The sequence below is a fragment of the Jaculus jaculus genome, chromosome 4 (genome assembly GCF_020740685.1).
Source record: "Jaculus jaculus isolate mJacJac1 chromosome 4, mJacJac1.mat.Y.cur, whole genome shotgun sequence".
NCBI lineage: Eukaryota > Metazoa > Chordata > Mammalia > Rodentia > Dipodidae > Jaculus > Jaculus jaculus.
In genome coordinates this window covers 3182426-3204105 of record NC_059105.1, presented here as the reverse complement: position 1 = coordinate 3204105, position 21680 = coordinate 3182426, and the positions used below count along the sequence as shown (strand labels likewise).

Sequence of the window (21680 nt, the reverse complement as noted above, 5' to 3'; positions counted from 1 at the left end):
CACGTCAGGAGCAGAAATGGAGGCTCAGAGAAAACTGGCCATTCCCCTGAGAAGCCACACTAAGTATGGGGGCAGGATCCAGAGTTTAAGATGAGTCTCACTCACTGCGCGCCCAGGCTGGTCTTGAACTTGGGGCGAGAGCGATCCTCCTGCCTCGCTTTCTCAGCACAGGGAACCACCAGCTGGCCCCCCGGAGGTTTCCTGTGAGCTGATGTCTTCTCAGACACTCCGCTTACCAGTGATGGCTCCCTTTCCTGCCACCCTGGAGCCCGCACTCCGGGGGCAGGGGGGCGGGGCGGGGCGGCGCGGGGCGGGGCGGGGCGGGGGGGCGTCGCGGGGCAGGGGGGCGTCGCGGGGCGTCGCGGGGCGTCGCGGGGCGTCGCGGGGCGTCGCGGGGCGGGGCGGGGCGTCGCGGGGCGTCGCGGGGCGGGGCGGGGCGGCGCGCGTCCGTTGCCAAGGCCGCGCGGCCCTAGCGACCGGGCTCCGGGCGCGCGCAGGCGCACGGCGGGCTGCGGCGCACTGTGGGCTGGGAGCCGGCGCGGCGGGAGCTGCCGGCGGGGCGCGGGCGCGGGCGGCGGGCGGCGCCATGAACGCGGCGGTGGCGCGGCGGACGCAGGAGGCGCTGGGCAAGGTGATTCGGAGGCCGCCGCTCACGGAGAAGCTGCTGAGCAAGCCCCCGTTCCGCTACCTGCACGACATCATCACCGAGGTGCGCGCCGGCCTGGCCCCGACGGGATGCGGGCCTGCGGGCCGGGCGGGGGCCGGGGGCTGCGGCCCTCCCGGGGTGGGCCGGGGCCTGGTGAAGGCCGGGGAGGAGCCTGGCGCGTCGATCCCGCCGGGTCTGAGGCTGGTTCAGGGTCCGGGTGCGGCCGTGCGGCCTTGGTAGTTCGGGGTCCGGTGTGATTCGGGTCTGAGGGCTGGTCCCAGGTCGATGTCCAGTGTCCAGAGTAGGACAGCGGGTCTGAAGCCTGGCTCAGGTTGGAGTCCTGTGTCCAGGGTCAGGGTGCGGATCTGAAGGTTAGTTCAGGGTCCGGGTCCAGTGTCCAGGGTTTGGATGCAGGGGCCGAGGCCTGGTTCAAGTCGAGGTCCACTGCTCAGGGTCAGGATGCGGGTCTGAGGCCTGGTTCAGGGTTGGAGGCCAGGATCAGGCTGTGGGTCAGAGGGCTGAGGCCAGCTAGGGGCTGCAGATGAAGGCTAGGACAGTATCCACGGCTGTGGCCGTGTTGCGGTTGGGATGGAGACCTGGGCCAGGGCCATGCCAGGGGCCAGTCCAGGATCAGGGTGCTGGGCAGGGGAGGGTTTGTATGTCACAGGTCTGAGATTGGGCTGTGGTTGGGGTTGTTGTTCCACAGGGCCTAAGTGCTTGTCTGTGGCCTTGGTAAAGTTGGGCCCGGAGGGGTTCAGAGTCAGACCCAGATTTGTGGTCAGTAGGTCCCAGGGCCACTCTCTGCACGGGCATGGCCTGTGCCGCCTCTTACAGGGAGACTCCTGGCCACCTAACACTCTGTCACCTGCTGCTGTGTGTAGAACATCGCTTCCGTTCTGCCTGCCAGAGCCCTTTGTGTCTTCTTACCTCCCATAAGCCCGCTACATTCCTCTCGCTGACCCTGTTGGTACAGCCTCCAGGAAGGCTTGTGAATCCTGGGAAAATTTCTCGTTGTGTCCATCCCCTTCCCCACCACCAAAGTTTTCATGCTGTTAGGTGCAGGGGTCCCCAGTCTGAGTTCTTAGAAAATACATGTAGGTGAATGTACTAGTTATAGAGGGGCCTCAGAGGGAAGGATTGAAGTCCAGCTTGGTATTTGTTGGTAAACTCCATGGGCTGCCTTGTGTAACTTTCCCACTCAAGGATGGTGCATCCCTCAGTGACAGACCAGAGCTGGTTTGTTAGTGTGTGTCCGCCGAGCTGCACTGGGTGAGGTACACAGCAGTGGCACAACAAACATTCACCTCGGAGTCTGTCAGGGCTCCTGGTAACTTGGGAGTGTCGCTGCAGGAGGTGACAATGTCGCTGCATGGTGTACCTGAGGGCACTGGAACATGGCTTCCGGGTGTGGTTGGGACTTAGGAGGCAGGTTGAACTTGGTGGCTCCAGAGCTCAATACCTGGCCTAGTGTTGGTTCTCAGACTTCGTTTTCCTTTCAACAGGCCGAGCACTTCTTACTATTCTAACAACTCCTACCTTAGATTGTAACGGGTAGTGTCCTGGAATGTTAAAAACTGAACGTACTCCAGACATCTGCTCATGTCCTAGGGGGCTGTCTGGACTGGTGTTCTCCTCCTTCCAGCCTGTCTGGATGGTGTTTGGGGAGCACCAGTGGGAGCCGGGCCCGCAGCACCACCACTGTCCTGTGAAGTAGGCAGCTGCCAGCCTGTGACCCGAGGGATCAAGGCGGAACCAGCCGGCACGTGAGCTGGCGCGTCACAGCCAAGGCTGGCAGAGCCTGTGCTCTTCTGTTAGTCCTGCTCGGCCCTGGTGTACAGGGAGAGTGCTCTCACCCCCTGGCATACAGGGAGAGTGCTCTCACCCCCTGGCATACAGGGAGAGTGCTCTCACCCCCTGGCATACAGGGAGAGTGCTCTCACCCCCTGGCGTTCAGGGAGAGTGCTCTCACCCCCTGGCGTACAGGGAGAGTGCTCACTGAGCCGACGCTCGCGTTCTCTGGGGATGGGTGGGAAGAAGTCTGCATGGCAGGGAGCGGGAACACTGAAGCAGGGGTGGACTCTTGCCCGGTAGACAGATGAGGGATGAGCTGTGTGCTTGCAGTGAGGGGCTGATAGACACATGACGGATAGGGTGTGTGCTGCCTGTCACGGGCAGGACTGCTTTTCCTTGCGGACTTTTCCTAATCTAGTGCTGAAATTATTCTCTGCTGGTATAAAGCTAAATCCATAATCGGTCACATTCTTGTTAAGTGTTGTTAGAGCAGTTGACATTTTGAAAACATTCCCCGATTATAGGAGAGTCTCCTGGAAAGTTCTACATATTAGGTTCAAGTTATCGTCTTAGTTTAGATCTAGATAACTGCTTTTCATTAAGCTAAGCTTCCATTCTGTGATATTAATGTCTCTATCACAATTTACTGCTCATAATTTAAACTGCTAGCATCCTGGAAAAGTCTCAACAGGGACAGAGTGAGCAAGTTCCAGGAGTATGAAGTGCGGGCTGCTGAGTGCATATTCCAGCAGTCTTCTCGAGCCACACAGCACCCAGGAGTGTGGCCCTAGGTGGCCTGTGTGAGGTGAAACCTTCTGGATTCGTTAATAACTAACATTATGTTGCCTCCCTAGTTGCAGCCTGACTCCAGAAAAGCCACCGTCCAGAGAAGCCAACTTTAGCATGGGGTTGTGTGGTTGCTGTTTTTTTTTTTTTTTTTTTTTGCTTGGTTTTTCGAGGTAGGGTCTTTCTAGTCCAGGATGACCTGGAATTCACCATGGAGTTTCAGGGTGGCCTCGAACTGACAGCGATCCTCGTACTGACAGTGTACCTCGTACTGCCCCCCGAGTGCTGGAATTAAAGACGTGCACCAACATGCCCGGTTTAAGGTTGCTGTTGTTTTTAAAACGTGCCTCCTAGTAATGTAATTCATAGCTGACCTGGGACACAGGTAGAGGCATACATGTTCCCACTGTGTGTGTGTGTGTGTGTATGTGTATATCTACCTACCTACCTACCTACCTACCTATCTATATATCTATATCTCACACATAGAGGCATGCATGTTCCCACTGTGTGTGTATATATGTGACACACGTAGAGGCACGCATGTTCCCACTGTGTGTGCGTATATGTGACACACGTAGAGGCACGCATGTTCCCACTGTGTGTGCGTATATGTGACACACGTAGAGGCACGCATGTTCCCACTGTGTGTGCGTATATGTGACACACGTAGAGGCACGCTTGTTCCCATTGTGTGTGTGTGTGTGTGTATGTGTATATATGTATATATGTATATATGATACATGTAGAGGCATGCATGTTCCCACTGTGTGTGTATGTGTGTGTGTGTATACATATATATGTGTGTGTGTGTGTGTGTGTGTTTATATATATATATATATATATATATATGACATGTAGAGGCATACATGTTCTCACTGTGTGTGTGTGTGTGTGTGTGTGTGTGTGTATGACACATGTATAGGCATACATGTTCCCACTGTGTGTGTGTGTATGTATATATATGAGACATGCAGAGGCATACATGTTCCCACTGTGTGTGTGTATATGAGACATGCAGAGGCATGCATGTTCCCACTGTGTGTGTGTATATGTATATATATGTGTGTGTGTGTGTGTGTATATATATATATATATATATATATATATATATGAATGACACATGTTCAAACATATATGTCCCCACTATATGCCATGCACCTGGTATCTTCTGTTTTTCTGTTTCTTTCTTTCTTTGGGAAAATGCTGTTGCTACCTATTTTGTTGGTTTTATAGAAACCTGTGCTTCTTGAGAACCCAGGACACTAGCTGGGTATGGGAGTGGGGAAGTTTTAGGGATAATCAGGGGTCCAAGTTACTGGTGGAGGGCAGCGGGTAGGGAGAGCCAAGGTGATACACTGGAGAACACTCCCATCATGAGCAGGAGGAGAAGGAACTCTTAGTTTTAGGTACCCGAGCTCCATAGTTCCTCTTCTTCTGGACAGTCCCTTGGCTGCATCCAAGCGAGGCTGATGAAAGGCTCTGTGCTCGGGACCTTTGCTGCATTGGAACTGCTCGAGGTCTCAGGTTTGTGGTCCCAAATGGCTGCAGAGGACCTTCAGCTCAGACTCCTGTCCTACATCTTTGAAGATCGTTGAGGGGGACTCTGCTGGACTGGACTTGTTTGTTTTCTTGGGCATACTCTTCCCCTGCTAGAGTCTGGTCCTAAGAAGCCACCTTGGCTCCCCTCCTCTTTCCTTAGTGAGTACTGCTTCATGTGTATGGTCTTTGCGTTTCCCACAGCTGGCTGTTCTCAAGCCTGGACCCTTTATGTAGTAGATGTCAAACTTCTGTTGAGGAAGGGGTTGAAGGGAGTGGTGGATGATGGGTGTGCCTGGTTCTGGCCACTCTTGAGAGTGAGGTTAATGTGGGCTCCTGTGAGGTGTGTGTGACGGCCTTGCTCTGTCTTTCCAAGGTGATCAGGATGACTGGCTTCTTGAAAGGTCTCTACACAGACACGGAGATGAAGTCAGATAATGTCAAGGTAAGTTTGGGTGAGGGTTCCTTCTCACCACACCCCCGCCACCTCATGAAAGGAGCTGCTGTTATTGGTTATGCACTATTGAATGGGTCGTGTCTGTGGTGGTAGACAGTGCAATAGTTTTGACTTGATAGGCACCCTCTCTCATCTCCTTTACCCTTTTGTGGTGCCCGCATGCCATGCTACATTTATCCACTGGAAAGCGGCACTAGAACCAGGCCTGGGGTTGCACACCTCTAATCCCAGGATGCAAATGTTGAGTCAGGAGGAGGGACACAAATTTTCATTTATTTGAGAGGGGGGGCCATAGATAGAGAGAGAGAGAGAATGGGTGCTCCAGGGACCTTAGCCACTGCAAAGGAACTCCAGACCCATGCCCTTCCTTGTGCATCTGGCTTACGTGGGTCCTGAAGAATCGAATCGAGGTCCTTCAGCTTCGCGGGCAAACACTTTAACTGCTAAGCAATTTCAGCAACCCACAAGGCCTAATTTTAAAAAGAAAAGAAAAAAACAGAATTAGTCCAGGTGTGGGAGCAGTGCATGGGAGGCTGAGTCAGGAGGGCCTCAAGTTAAGCCAGCCTGAGCAACACAGCAGGACCCTATGTCTCTTAAAAACCCAAATCAGGATTCATGTTTCAAGGGTTAGTGCTAACCCGTTACCCACATTAAAAGCTTTAATGAATGGTTTTTGTATATAGAATAAAAGATTATACAAGGTTATGAAAGATCAGTAATTCTACATTTTTATTTTAAGATGATACATCCTTGCCGTTGAACGTGCTGATGATAGTACAAACTCTTAGAAGTATTTATTTGCACATTTGTTTTTTTAAATGGAAACATTTCAGGATAAAGATGCAAAAATTAGCTTCCTACAGAAGGCCATTGATGTGGTTATGATGGTGTCAGGAGAGCCCTTGTCGGCAAAACCAGCCCGAATCGTGGCAGGGCATGAGCCTGAAAAAACCAATGAACTGCTTCAGACAATTGGCAAGTGTTGTCTCAACAAGGTATGTGGTAGGGGCTGAGGAAGGGCTCTGTGTGGGCAAGAGAACTTCAGCATAGTGTTTTTTTTTTAATTAAAATTAAAATTTATTTATTTGAGAGTGACAAGAAAGACAGAGGCAGAGAAAGAAAGAGAATGAGTGGCCTCCAGCCACTGTATATGAACTCCAGATGCATGTGCCCCTTGTGCATCTGGCTAATGTGGGTCCTGAGGAATCGAGCCTCGAACCGGAGTCCTTAGGCTTCAAAGGCAAGCGCTTAACTGCAAAGCCATCTCCCCAGCCCATAGTGGGTGTTTTAAGGAGATTTTCTCAACACCTGTAGCTGTGATGTAAAGCAGGCCACACTGCCCAGGACCTGCAGGTGTCAGTGCCACCTGGGAACATGGGTCTTCATGCTACCTTTGAAGGAAGCCTGTCCTGATGTCCGCGGGCTGGACTTGGGCTTCCTATGTTCCTTGCTGTGGCTGGCATCCTGGGCGTTGGGCCTCAGTTTCTCTCATTTCCAGCCTGGGTCTCATTAGCCTGCACATTGGAGGAGGTCACTTTCAGGGCTTTCCATCCTTATACAAGCCAAGTGGCCTCCCACGGTGGAGCAGAGCGGGTCTTTTACCAAGAGTGTGGCTAAGGCAGGCTGGCTGGGATGAGCTCTAGACGTGCCCGAATGTGGGCAGGTGGGGTCAGCCCGCAGAGCAGCAGTGGGGTACGAGGGGCATGGTGGTGTCATGCCACTTCTAGGAGGCATTGGTCCAGCACTCAGGCTTAACTGAGTTTACTAGCATACTGCCTTTGGTCCCCAGCCTCATATGTTGCTCCTGTTCCTGAAATGCAGCTCTGGTTTCTGTCCTTTCTCCTGCACCTTGCTGGCTTCCCACTGCCTGGGGCACAGCTGGCTTGGCCTAGGAGCCTGCTGCTTCCTCCCTTCAGGCTCTGTCTGTTCCCTCACTGAGCCACACTGTGCCCTCTGACGTGTGCTGTGGGCTCTCCTCTGCTTTGCTTCCATGTCTCAGTGCTTGATGGAAGTAACGTGACCAGGTTACCGTTCACAGATCCAAGCAGTGTAGACATCTGAACCAGGTTGCTGTGTGTGGTAGTCAGCTTCATGTTGCTGGGAGGAACTGCCAAGCCAGGCATAAGTTATGGGAGGAAGGGATTTATGTGAAGCTGGCAGATCCAGAGGAAGTTCCGTAATGGTGGAAGAAGCTGGCCCCCTTTCACAGGTCCACACAGAGAGAAATACTGCCAGCAGCATCATAAGCAAGCGCATTCCAGGAACCCAGGCACAGCTCCAGCACCCTGCATACCTGTAGACTGGAATTCCAGATCCACCCCACACCTCAGGGCTGGACCCTAGAATCCAGCCACAGTGACACCAAGTTACAAGATTGAATAAACCCTTGACTCTTTTGGGGGGCATCCATTTAAACTACCTCACTGTGCATTGTTTATGGAATGAAATATGTTCATGAGTTGGTGTGACCATTACTGTCATCCACTCTGCATTTCTCAAAACTGACAGTCTGTACCCACCAAACAAGAGCTTCCTCTCTCCCTCCCTCACCCCTGGTAACCACTGTTCCCCTTTCCGTGAATCTGACTATCCTCATTACCTCAGATAGGTGGTCTTTTATAGTCTTTTTATATCACTAATATCACATCCCCAAAGACCACCCATGTTGCACCACAGGTCAGAATTTCCTCCTTTTGGGTGGACTACATTTTGCTTACCCATTCATCTCTCAAAGGGCACTTAGGTGCCTGCGTATTCTAGCTGTCGTAAATGATGCTTCTCTGAATGAGGTGTTGTGCACTGTCTTTGAGGCCAGTTGTTTTGGGTATGAACCTAGAAGGGAAGTTGCTGGATTGCACTTATAACTCTGGGTCTAGTACTTTAGAGACCTGCCAATAGTGCTTCCTCTAGGGACTGCAACATTGTACCTTCCCTCCTGTTTTCTCCAGGGTTCCACTTTTCCTCACTGGCACATTACTTTTTGTCCGTTTGTTTTGTAGCAGCTGTACTGACAAGTGTAAGGTTAGATCATACCTAACCTTTGAGCTGGGTTCTGTGGTCTCAGTCGCAGACTTATGTAGGGCTCTGCAGTCAGCTGTACTGGAGCCACACACATGTTCACACCGACAGCCTATGTAGCAGTCATTAGCTTGGGTGGGTCCTGCTGTTAATGGTTTTCAAGGAATGCTGTGCTTTGTGGCAGTCACTCGATTTGACTGTTTTACTCTCCGGCACTCGCTGGTAGATGGAAATGTGTACTGAAGAGCCTGGATTGCTGCTTTGTTGGCTATGCTAACGCATCTTCCCCTTTCCTGACATGTGACGAAGCTGTCCAGCGATGAGGCGGTGAAGAGAGTTTTAGCCGGGGAGAAGGGAGATGCCAGGGCAAGGGCTTCACGGACCTCTAAAGCTCACGAGTCTGACAATAAGAACGTGAAGGAAGGAGAGTCCAGGACTCACAAAGAGGTGAGCTGCAAATTGTAAGTCTTTGAAAACAAGAGTGGATCTGGGGTTTAAGTGAAAGCATTTGTAGGTGACGTGTGTGTATGCATATTTTTCTTAGGATAAAAGAAACTCTGAAATAAAGGAGAGAAGTACAAGCAGAGAGCGAAAACAGAAGGAAGAACTGAAAGAACAAAGCAAACCAAGAGAAAAGGAAAGGGACAAGGAGAAAACGAAGGAGAGTGACCGAGACCGAGACCGAGAGCGGCATAAAGAGCTGGACAGAGACAAGCACCGCGAGGGGGAGCGGGCGCGGGCGAGGACCAAGCAGGAGCGGGAGCGGGAGGCCGAGCGGGACAGGGACAGGGACAGGGACAGGGACAGGGAGAGGAAAGGCGAGGGCGGGAAGGACAAGGACAGGGTGAGGGACCGGGACCGGGAGCGCGACAAGGCAAAGGACCGGGAACGGCGCAGAGGGAAGAATGGGGAGCCCTCCAGGGACCCCGACAGGGAGAAGAGCAGAGAGCCCGACAAGCTGGAGAAGAAGGTACATTCACGCTCAAACTTGGGCTGAGAAAGCCTGTGTGGCTCTTGGACTGTGTCTGTCCTATGGTGTGCTTCGAAAGCTGGTTTTCCTTTAAGAATCTGACTTGTGGTAGACTTGGGTTCCCAGAAGTAACCCAATAATGCGCTATTTCTTGCGGGGTGTCTTTTTTTTTTCTTTCTTTTTTCCTAAAAAAGAAATCAGCTTTACATAGGCTTGGTGCTTCACAGGTATAATCCCAGACTCAGCAGGCTGATGTAGGATTGCAGTGAGTTCAAGGCTGGCCTGGTTCCAGGTTAGTCTGGCCTAAAGTAAGACCCTGCCTAAAAATAATTCAGCTTTATTGAAATACAGTTCAGATAACATACACTTCAGTGGTGTTTAAAGTATATTCACAAAGTCATGTAACTACCACTACCATTTAATTGATTTCAGAACATTTTTGGTACCTCCAAAAGGATCCAGGGCAGTTGCTCCCAGTTTCCTTTCTCAGCCCAGCTCCTGGCAGCCGCTGGTAAACTTCCTGTCTCGCTTGTTTGCGGCTTCCCACTGACGCAGCCTTGCAGCGCGGGTCCTTTGTGCTGCGCTTACTTCTGGGCTTTCAAGCTGTGCTCGTGGTGCAGCGAGAAGTCGGAGATTTTTAACTTTGTATTTTGATCACAATTCCCTCTCATTTCCGTTTTTGTTCCCCTTCCTCCACCCTCTCACTGAACCCCTTCTTTCCAATTAGTCACTCCATTACTTTTATTTTAAAAATATTTTTATTTGCAAAGAGGGGGAAAGAAAGAGAGAGAGAATAGGCATGCCACAGCCTCTTGCTGCTGCAAGTGAACTACAGATGTGTGTGCTACGTGGTGCATCTGGCTTTATGTGGGTACTGGAGAATCAAACCCAGACCATCAGGCTTTGCAAGCAAGCACCTTCACTGCTGAGCCATCTCTCCAGCCCTCACTGTTATTTTTTTTTAAACATTTTTATTTATTTATTTATTTGAGAGTGACAGACACTGAGAGAAAGACAGAGAGAGGGAGAGAGAGAGAATGGGCGTGCCAGGGCTTCCAGCCTCTGCAAACGAACTCCAGACGCGTGCGCCCCCTTGTGCATCTGGCTAACGTGGGACCTGGGGAACCGAGCCTCGAACCGGGGTCCTTAGGCTTCACAGGCAAGCGCTTAACCGCTAAGCCATCTCTCCAGCCCGCTCACTGTTATTTTTGATGGCTTTCTTTTGTTGCTTGTCAGTGTTGCTCTCCATCATCCACTATAAAATATTGAGGTGTACAATCTTGTGCAGGTAACAGCAGTTGCTATGAGGTCATGAATGTAATGGTCACCTCATGTCAAGAAGAGACTGTTACAAAGTGCTCCTCCCAATCCTCTAGCTCTTACATTCTTTTTTAAAAATAGTTTACTTGCAAGCGGGGAGAGAGAAAGAATGAGAATGGGCATGCCAGGGCCTAGTGCCACTGCAAAAGAGCTCTAGACACTTGTGCTACTTTGTGCACCTGGCTTTATATGGGTCCCGGGGAGTTGAACCCAGGCCTCTGGGCTTTGCAAGCAAGTTCCTTTAACCACATTGCTTTCACCTCCTCTTCCACAGCGTTCCCTGAGCCTTAGAAGGTGTGATTTTTTAAAAAATGTTTTTGTCATTCATTAATGCTATTTTGTGGTTTAACTATTTATTAAATCATTACTCCATAAGCTTTAAATCAGTTTCCACTTCATAGCATAAGAGTGGTAGGCTGGATATCACGTGAATGTTCACTGTTAAATTCCCAGCTCAGTAGAATGTCTGGCACGTAGTATTCTGTAGTAGATGGTGAAGGAGTGAATTGAGAATCTAGACAAGGGGTGACAGATTTTTCAGACCTTTGCTCAGAGGCCAGAGCAGAGCAGGTGGTGAGGTTTGCTAGGCCTCCGTGCCCAGGGCGCCGTGAGGCACCATGGAGGGGAACGCTGGGGGAATCTCCTCAGAGTTGGTGACCCCTGCCAGGCTGTAGAGGACGCAGCACTCCAGAGCTGGAGAGGGTTTTCTCAAGTGCGCCTTGTCTGCGCCGTGCAGAGGGGTGAAGGGGCTCCTGCCTGCTGTCTGCATGTGTCAGGACTTGCGTCTGAGGACGTGAATGGTGGCTGTCAGCCATTTGTTTGTGTGTGTCAGGTCTGAGGGTATAAACAGGCCCCTCTCACCATTCGTCTGCTGGTGTGAAAGGGACTCTCACCTGTTATCTTGTCTATGTGTGCCAGGGCTAAGGGTGTGAACAGAACTCTCACCTGTTGTCTGTGCATGCTGGATCTGAGTGTATGAACGGGCTGTTGCAGTGAGAAAAGGGTACCCATCCAAGGAGACCTCTCGACTCTGTTAGCAAATTGTTTAGCACTTGGCATTTTATTATTTAAGAAGTCACTTATTAACGTCCCATACGTGTTCTGGAGTAATGTGTCCTATGACTGATGTTGTGAAAGCTGAGTTCTTTTGTGAGTTTTGAAATCAGAGAGGAATTTCCCTTTGCTTCTTTTTAGTCATCTAAGAGAAAGTATTTTTCATTGTCTTGCTAGTTGAGAATGACTGTTTTATTCTGGAGTATTTTACTCTGAGTGAGGCAGCCCCTGGGTGGGTTAACCTTCTCCAGCTCTCTAGGACTCCTGACCAATTGAGCATCCCCACATTATGCTCACTGAAGCTGCTGGTGCTGTGACTAGTTTTTAAATGGGCAGAAAGAAAGTTTCAGAGAAGCTTTTGCCACTGATGTTGGGAAATGGATCAGAGCCAAGTGTGATTGTGAACGAAGGTTCTGTCAAAGTACTTGAGAGCGTGGTGAAGTATCTCCTAGTGGTTTTTGCCTGGGCTCTTCTGTTGCAGAGTCTCAGAGTATCTTTCTTGAGCTGTGTGATATGGGAAACAGTAGTTGCCTGTGGCCAGAAGTACATGGAAGGGTGGCTGCTGTGAGACATCTAGATGACCCCATCTCAGGGACATGTGGAGCAGTTTTGGGGTGGCATATCTCAGTGGAGCAAGAGAATCAAGCTGTAAGTGGCTTTGCCACAGCCACTTGCTTTTGGCCTCCTCGCACCCCTGCCCTTCCCTTCCCTTCCTCTAGGAGGAGGTGTCCTCACACTCCTTCAAATGTGCTAATAAGAAATGTGGGATGTGTGTAGTCAGCAAGGCTACAGGGTGACACTGGAGCCCAGACACGGTTTCGGACTTCTGTGGGGCCTGGCCACTGTCTAACTGCCTCTGAAAGGGCAGGAACTTGATGGCCATGAGGGCATGAGGGTAACATGGACCAGTCCCACCTGCACTGAAACCCATCAATCCCTTTACCATCCATTTATATGCAGGCTTCATTGCTCAGATATTGAACAGACATCCTCTGACATCTTACTGATGACAGTATGCCCCCTTGTGTACAGATGTGTCTTTTGGAGAACTGACTTAGGGAGTAGGATGGTATTAACTGTCAGCATGCATTGTCTAAACTCTGAAGTCATTCCATCGTGAAGTTACTCCACTAGCAGGGAGGAGTGGTTTGTGATCACCTTCCCCCCACCTCTGGGTCCCCGTGTCTCCCTGGGTATGCTTCCTCGGTTGGCAGGTATGTCATGTCATGGTGTTCCCTTGCCCGCAGGAGTCTCCTGATCCTCTGCACTTGCTTAGGAGACTCGGCACTCACTAGCAGAGGAACAGCAGCTGATCAGATGCAGAGTGGCAGTGCTCCCTGTGGGCGGGTCACCTCATCTGTCACTCGTTGTTGCGTAGGGACCCTCTGAGCCCTGCCTGATGAATCTGGGCCTGCGATGTGTCTCCTGGGCTGCCGCGCAGTCATGGCCCACCACCCCTGTGGAGAGTAGTTTCATCCGGGTAGTGGGGACCACTGAAGTGTCCAAGTCAGCTTCCATAATGCAGCCTGAAGCATTCACAGGGGAGATGAGGAAGGCTGGATAAACCATCTCTTGTGTTTTGTTCCTTTAATTGTTATGGTTTGTTAGATCTTGTAGATTTCAATAATTCTAAAGTTTGAAGATAACAATATGTATATTTCTTATAGTCAGCAAGCTCAGGAGAGACTTCTAGAAAGACGTTGGATGGATCTTTCAAAGACTCCAAAGCAGATGCAGAGGTAATAAGGAACAGTTCACTGCTGGGCTGTCACAGTGCATGCTTGTCTGCTGGGCCTGGTGGGGAGCACCTGCTGGGCAGGTGGGGTGCTATTCTATGGGCCCTTTTAGGTTTGCCTACAACTCTGCTTGACAAGTGTGCTGTGTGGTGCACAAATGGATGAGGGGTCACTTGGGAGACAGGGTAGAGGTGGCATCTGGAAGAGGGGTCACATCACTCAGTTGGTGAGAAAGAGCTAGTTGGAGGGACCCTCTAAGCCCTGCCTGATGCGTCTAGGAGCCTATAATGTATTTCCTGGGCTGTGGTAGTCATGACCCACCACCCCTACGGAGGGTAGATTCATCCCAAGTAGTGGGGACCACTGAAGAGTTAAAGTCAATTTTCATAACACAACCTGAAGTATTCACAGGGGAGATGCAGAAGGCTGCAGCAGGGACAAGGAGGCCATCGGGGCTGCTTGGGGAGGGGAGACTGGAACTCTGCCCACATATGGAGACGGGAGGTGTACTGCTCCCCAACTTCTGTTCTGTTAGAACACAGGGTAGGTTGTACTTTCAGAGCTATGCAGAATTGTGTTTTGCAGTAAAGGACAGTCATGTGCCATGTAGACACATCTCTGTTCATGATGGACTGTATATATGATGGTGGGTCTATCAGACTGTCTTACCTTGTGTGACTGCTGCATCTTAGTTTGGGCACATGCACTGTGGGTTGTTGGTGTATGGGGATGGATGTCACCTGCTTACAGAGCATAGTTCTCCAAGTATATTGTGTCCTTAAGACTGTGTAGCAGTAGAGGTGGGTCCTCAAGCACATCTGATAGACTGTCCAGGTGAGGTCAGGTGATGGCCTACCTGGAGCTGTAGAAACAGATGTGTGTTTGGGGTGAAGGATGTTGGACTTCCTTCTGGTTCTCCCTCAGTCTTGAGGGCTTAGCCTCATTGTATTGGTAGGTCTCCCAAAGTCCATCGACTTGTTCCTGTTCCTGTCTACTCTGATAAGCAGAGTGTGAGCGTAGATCTGCTGGCTCTGCTGGGCATATGCATCACCTAATTGTCCTTTCTCTTCTTTAAGGCTGAGAGTTGCATAGGAGCATCCAGGTCATTGACATCAAAAACATCGAAATGGCGATCCAAGAATTCTGTGGAAGGTACTGCAAAGCTGATTCTGTGTGTAGCTGAGATATGGGACTTCATTTCTTTGCCTTAGGCAGTGTCTTGTAGCAGAGAACTCCTGGCAAAAACACAGGCCTCTCCTATCTGGGAATGAGCGGGCTAGAAATAGTGGGCCTTTGTGGCTTCTACACGCGCGTATCTCCTGGGATGTGTGCGTATGTGTACAAGCTCACAGCACTAGAGATTTGTGTTAAAATCCAGAATGTGTAAGAGTTTCTATCGCGGAAGTGTTTGTCATCATCATGGCTTCATTGGCTCCTGCTCTTGCCTTTGTAGATAGAATGCATGCAGGCAGCCACAGTTCATGCATTCACAGATGGAGTCATGCCGAGAGGGCAGCTCACAGCCGGGTCTGGGGCTTGCAATCAGGATGAGAGAGTCACAGGGAAGTGTGGTGACTTAACCTCTGGTTGAGGTATGAGTGGTGGGGAGCTGTGGTGTGAAGACTTCCTCTAGCTGTGGTGTGAGTGGTGGGGAGCTGTGGTGTGAAGACTTACCTCTGGTTGAGCTGCGAGTGCTATGGGATTGTGTGAAGACATACCTCTGGTTGAGGTGTGAGTGCTGTGGAACTGTGGTGTGAAGACATACCTCTGGTTGAGGTGTGAGTGCTGTGGAACTGTGGTGTGAAGACATACCTCTGGTTGAGGTGTGAGTGCTGTGGAACTGTGGTGTGAAGACATACCTCTGGTTGAGATGTGAGTGGTGTAGAGCTGAGGTATAAGTGGTGGGGAGCTGTGGTGTGGTGTGGAGACTTACCTCTGGTTGAGGTATGAGTTCCATGGACCCGTGGTGTGGATGCTAAACTCTGGTTGAGGGATTCAGTGGCTTTGAATAAACAAGAGTCCCTGTTGAATCATGTTCTTCCTAAACTGTGTAAGGTAAACAGTAGCAGGGATATAGTAGTAGGAATTTTCACCTAGCAGTGAAACTTGTTTTATAAGTGTGACTCTTCATGCTAGTTGTGAGCCAGAGCCCTTGCCCTCTCTGTGCTGTTTGTGGAAGAAACTCGCAAAGGAGCAGCCAGCGGCATGAGAGCTCCACGTGTGTGGTGCCTGCTACCCTGTCTTTCCCATCACGTGTGGTGCCTGCCTCCCCACTTACGCCTCCAGATGTGGTGCCCACTTCCCTCCCCTCCCCTGCTGTGTGTGGTGCCCACCACCCTGCCCGTCCCCAGCATGCGTGGTGCCTCTCGCCCTGCCCTTCTCCAGTGTTTTACCGGTAACTGGACTTGGTAGGTGGACGTGGACATACAGTTCCTGGAGGGACGGCAGTTTTCTTTGTGTGCCGGGTTTGTTGGGCCTCAGGTTTGCCTGTCCCTTGTTAGCCTGACATTTCACCTCTTTTGGAGTCCAGTTGTGTTATTTTGTATGCATCCCAGTATGTTACACTACCTCACAACTTTCAAATATTCATTTTCTGTATTTATTTTAGAGCTTGTTTCTGCTAATTATGCTTGGTTTAGTTTCTGACTTGCCTGAGTGTTTCATATTTTATGTACATATAGGTTTTGGAAATTTGTCCAGAGATTTGAGACTTGAGCATTCTTGTTTTATCAGACATTTTTATATTTAATCTTTTCTATTATCCCTTTCTTTTAACCCGTGGCACAATGTGAGGCCCTGGACTTACTTGCTTTAGAATAACTTACTTCCTAGTCATCCGTGCTCCCTGTCTCTGGACACCTTCTGAGTGTGCTTGCTTCCTTATTCCAATGTGTTGAGCAGCAGCTCCCTATCTGGATTCTGAAAAGAAACAAGGGATTTTAAGCTGTGCTATTTTATTTGCTTATTCAAAATTTAAAATCACTTTATTACTCAAACCATCCCACCTCCCGTAAAAAACAAAACAGACTGACTTGTCAAGATTCAGCTGACTTACGTCCACAGTTTTCCTTAGCTTGGGACGCTGGTAGATGTTTTCTGTCTTCTGGGAGATGTGTGGGTTTGTGCCGAGGTGTCTGCAGTCAGTCAAGGTGATTGTGATAACCTTGTGATATTTTTAGCTGTTTTGGGAAATGATACTTTTTCTTTAGGAAGTGCGCACATGTGCTATGACAGGGTTTCACAATGTAGCCCAAGCTGGCCTCACACTCGGAGGCCGGCTTCACTGTAACCCTCCTGCCGTAGCTGCTGGGTGCTGGGCTCTGTGAACGCATCACTTATTATTTCCAGCTCTGCTCCATGGCTTCTCTGACGTGCTTGTTAGTCTATAGATGTTGGTTTTTTTTTTTCTTGTTTCAAGGTAGGGTCTTGCTTTAGCCCAGGCTGACCTGAAATTAGTCTCAGGCTGGCCTAGAACTCACAGCAATCCTCTTACCTCAGCACCCTGAGTGCTGGGATTAAAGGCATCTGCCACTGTGACTGACTGGTACTTACTGGTTTTTTAACAGTGTCTCATATCAGGCTAGTTGCTTAGTCGCGGCTCCGCAGCTCTTTATGGTTTCTAAGCACAGTTGTATCAGCCCCTTCTTCTCCTTTCCCCTTCTCTGCTCCTCCCCCTCTTCTTTCTATGAGCTCCACGAAAATTGACTGTTAGGGATGTGTAGGCTTTATGACAGTGGGCTTCACCGAGCTGGCAGCACCTGGTGGACCCTTTTTCACTGCCTTGTGGGCTGGACAGCGACCCCACAGGCTTGTCCCCAGCACAGCCACACCCCTGCACCCTCTGCCTTGACTGGGTCAGCGTTCGCGCAAATACCCAGGCCCGGAGGTGTTGAAGGGGTGGGCCTCTGTGTTTGCTTCTGAGGTAAGCCTTGTATCAGTAGAGTTTGAGGTGTTGAAGGGGTGGGCCTCTGTGTTTGCTTCTGAGGTAAGCCTTGTATCAGTAGAGTTTGAGGTGTTGTAGGCACACATGTTAACATGCATGGACTCTTAATGCCATTCTACAGTTCCTGTTGCACTTGAAAAACATCCTGCCTAAGAATACAGTCATCTTACCTGCTGAAGCAGTGCCCTGCAGCAGAAGTGGAAACTAAGTCAGTGAGCTCATTTGTCTATTAACTGTGCAGCATTTTGTGTTAAATGCAATGCCTATTTTCAGTGTATAGTTAGTTGTATGTCAGGAAGAAGGGACTCTAGAGCCACTGAAGATAGTCTTTCCCCTGAGAAGGAGCATAATGCATTCTCCCATAAGGCTAAGTAGGAACATGCTGTGAGGCAGCTTGGAAGGTGGTGAGCTGCAGTGAGGCAGAATGGGTGTTTGTGTCAGAATTGTCTACTGCCTGGCCCTTTGCTTCTGGGTCGTCACTGGCCATGGAGCTCCACAGGTGGTCACACAGGGCCCTACATGACGGTGGAGCCTCTGCCCATAGTGGACGGGGCAGGAGGACACAGGCTGTCCTACTCTTAAGTCAGCCCTGGACTGCACCTTCCTTTCTTTACCGTGTGGAATTCAAATCATCGGGAAAGCGAGGAGTGTGCACCTGTAACAGTTCTGAAGGAAAGTGAAGCAAGAAGGGGAGGCATAGGCAGGAAGGGCCTTGCTGAGCTAGGACATCTGTTCAGAGCTTACTGGGGAACAGGAGACTGGTAGCTGTCGCGGGGACTCCAAGCAGAGATCTTGGGCAGGTGCCAGCTTGCCTGTCTACACAGTGGAATTCCAGCCATGGGCAGGAGTAGAAAGAAAAGGCAGTGGTTAGAGGATGGGTTGCAGAGTTCTGGGGGATTTTGCATAGGAAAGAGCTGGGATTTAACTTGTAACTTTTTTTTTGTTTTTGAGGCAAGCCCAACAGACTTGCCTTTAGAAAAATTTCTGAGAGAGAAAATAATGAGAATATTGGCGAGCCAGGGCCTCTAGCCACTGTAGTCAAACTCCAGACATACGTGCCACCGTGTGCACACGGGCCACCTTGTGGTGCACATGTATCACCTGTGCGTCTGGCTTATGTGGCCTCTGGGGAGGCTTCTCAATCAAGCGCCTGCACCACTAAGCCATCTCTCCAGCCCTAATTGTATCTTATAAGGACCTCCTTCTGACCCTGGAGGGAAGAAATGAAGGCTGGAGGCAGCAAGGAGCTTGGTATTGGGATGAGACGGGTGGTGAGTCAGCATGAGAAGTACTGCTGACTCAGTCCCAGAGCCACGGAGGGAGCAGGTGGTTTAGGGTGAGGATATGACTCTGATAGACTTTTGTTTGAAAGGAGAGGGGCTTGGGGAGATCCATCTAGGAGACTGTTATTAGAAGGGAGAGGGGGGGCTGGAGAGATGGCTTAGCAATTAAGGCCTTTGCCTGCAAAGCCAAAGGACCTAGGTTCAATTCCCCAGGACCCACATTAGCCAGATGCATAAGGAGGCGCACATGTCTGGAGTTCGTTTGCAGTGGCTGGAGGCCCTGGCACACCCATTCTCTCTCGCTGTCTCCCTTTTACTCTGTCAAATAAACAAATAAATATTAAAATAAAAAAGAAAGGATTGGGGCTGAGGTAAGGCCCCCTTGGCACTCTGGGCACTGGGGCGGTGCTGCTTATTGGAATGAAAGGCTTGGGGAGGCTGGTTGGTGGGCTTCCTTGCAGGGCCATGATCTCTGGGACACACCAACTCTGAGATATTGGAAACACTCAAGCAGAGGTGTATATAGATGTGTGCAAGACTACAGGGTGTGGATAGTGAGGGAGAGGAAAGAACCCAGCGGTGAGACAAACCTGAGCACCGTCAGCTTCCAGTGAGGTGCTCCTGGGAGTGTGGCATTGGTGTTGTGCGTTATCACACTGTGAGTGTGAAAGAGAAAGAAGCTCTGAAACAACCAGACTCATAGGCCGGAGGGTCAGGATCTGGCATCAGGAACATGCTCATCACACTGGAGGAAGGCTTGGAGAGTGGTTGTCCTCAATGCCAAGGGGCGAACTTGTTGGGGAGGGGAGAGGGCATCTTGTGCAGTCTTTTGGGGGCGGCCTATGATCCCTGAGAGGTAACCATTGAGTGGACAAGGCAGCTTATTGGTGACTGAGGCAATAGACCCTGTAAATCCCACTAAACCAACCAAATACAAAAATCTTTATAGGATTTTAATCTGCTCTTAACTATTTTATGTCAGGAAGGAAGGAGGATAATATTTCAACTAAAATTTTAGACTCCATAGTGTCTGGATTAAATAATGAGCCAGATCAGGAAACTACAGCTCCAGAAGTAGGTAAGAAAAATGTATCCTTTAGTTTAAATCCTCACTATGTTGCTATGAAATGTGTATATCTCAAGGTAGTTATGAATTATTTTTATTCTATTTTAATACCAGAATTTAAAAAAGAGATATTTAAGATTTGATATGACTTGACTCACGTTCAGTTTGACTTAATTTGTTAAGTGATATGATAATTTTATTAAGTTAGTTTGAAGTTAATCTTTTCATGCTTTTTTTTTTTTTTTTGATAAATGGTGTCTTATCTGTAGCATAGACCTCAAATTTGTAGCAATCCTTCTGCCTCAGCTTCCCAGATGTCAGGCATGAGCCACAATACTCAGCTACATACCTCTGTATGTATAACATGTACATGTTTAATGTGTACAGTGGGTGTACACAGTGTGTAACATTGAAGACAAGACACTTAATCTTGATACTGGGATTTTATAAAGTTTTGTCAGTAGCTCCATAGAAACATTACTCTTTATATCTTTATTGGCATTTCTTTGTTCCATTAAGAGTCCTTCACAATAAAGGCTTTAAAATGCATTTGTGGCATACTGGGGGAGCTGTACTTCAGAAGCAGAATTATTTTTTTCTTTTCTTTTTTCTTTTTCTTTTTCTTTCTTTTCTTTTCTTTCTTTCTTTTTTTTTTTTTTTTGGCTTTTGAGGTAGGGCTTCACTCTGGCTCAGGCTGGCCTGGAATTCACTATGTAGTCTCAGGGTCTCCTTGAACTCATGGCAATCTTCCTACCTCTGTCTCCTGAGTGCTGGGATTAAAGGCATGCATCACCACACTTGGTCAGAAGCAGAATTCTTGACTATACTCAAGGGAAAAAAAATCGTGCCAGGTTTGGTTGTACAAGATAAACAGTTTCAAGGTTTCATTTGCCTTATATCTTCCCTGTTTTTGTAAAATAACAAAAGCATAGCAGGAGTGATGGTGCGCTCACCTGTGTGCCTGGATTCCTTTAGAACTCACATCTTGGAGAGGGGCAGAATGGCCCAAACGCCCCTCACTTATGCACAGGCTCAGTGGGAAGGTACAGTAGGGTGACTGTACACGCTTCTCAGCAGTATGGGATGGCTGAATATGAGTTCTGCATTGGAGCTGACTGATTCTTACTGGTGAGACCTCGCCAACATGGGCAGGTGTGTTACCCTTTGGTCCCGTGTTATGATAGTATGTTTTATTTCATGGGGAGCTTTTCTCATCTGTGGCTCCTGTGGGTGGAGGGAGGACACCATCAGGAGAGGGAAGTGGATACTGGTGAAAGCTTTAGAAGCAGCCCTGCCAATCCAGCTGAGATAGGCTAGGACCCCCTATCTAAGACCAGTGGACAATTCCTACTTCTCTTCCCACTTCCTGCCCTGATCAAGCTTGTGGGTTCTCTGAGCCACATCCCAGTGTATTCCTCCTTGCATCGGTTGTGAAATACCTGCTGTCTGTTCACTCAGTGTCTGGCCTACAGGTTGCATATGAATGGCATCTGCTTCACTGACAGCCACGGTGGGTGAGCTACAGCTCAGTCAGAGGTGGGATCAAGGATTGAAATGCACCGAAACTGTTCTTTCTGCATATATTGAGCACTTTATAGGTCTTCTCTACAGGTGTGAAAATAACGTAAGCTCAATCCTTAAGAAGAGCAGTGGCCCTGTTGTGTTGTGATGTGTTGTGTTGTGCTGTGTTGTGTTGTGTTGGCTGCCCAGGCCCTGCAAGCCCCATGCCACTGCCGGCCTGACTTGTGCTGCCCTGTGGGTCGCTGGGAGAGAGCTTGTGGGTTTTGTTATCATCTTGCTTTTTCAGGTGAATTGAAGAGCTCAGTGAGGAGTCCATTTCTGTTTCAAACCATCACAGTTTCTTCCTGCATTCCTTGTTGTTTTTGTTTGAGACAGGGTCTCACTCTAGCCTAGGCTGACCTGGAACTCACCCTGGAACTCACCCTGTAGCCCAGGCTAGCCTCAAACTCACAGGGACCCTCCAGCCCCAGCCTGCTGGGTGCTAGGATTATAGGTGTGACCAACATGCCTGGCTGCCTTCCCTGTGGCAGTGCATCTGTGGCATGCGTTGT

At 49.7% G+C, this 21680-nt stretch overlaps 1 protein-coding gene across 2 annotated transcripts in view; it reads left to right on the top strand.

Annotated features, from left to right (window-relative positions):
* Window positions 1-580: 580 nt before the first annotated feature.
* LOC101616850 (ankyrin repeat and SOCS box protein 1) overlaps window positions 581-21680 on the top strand; it is an 89052-nt gene continuing 67952 nt past the window's right edge. For both annotated transcript variants that reach the window (XM_045146698.1, XM_045146697.1), the window contains exons 1-7: window positions 581-709; window positions 5139-5207; window positions 6053-6214; window positions 8547-8684; window positions 8782-9207; window positions 13248-13319; window positions 14393-14468. In XM_045146698.1, coding sequence (XP_045002633.1) covers window positions 587-709; window positions 5139-5207; window positions 6053-6214; window positions 8547-8684; window positions 8782-9207; window positions 13248-13319; window positions 14393-14468 — 1066 coding nt within the window. In that variant the 5' untranslated portion in view covers window positions 581-586. The remainder of the gene's footprint in view (window positions 710-5138; window positions 5208-6052; window positions 6215-8546; window positions 8685-8781; window positions 9208-13247; window positions 13320-14392; window positions 14469-21680) is intronic.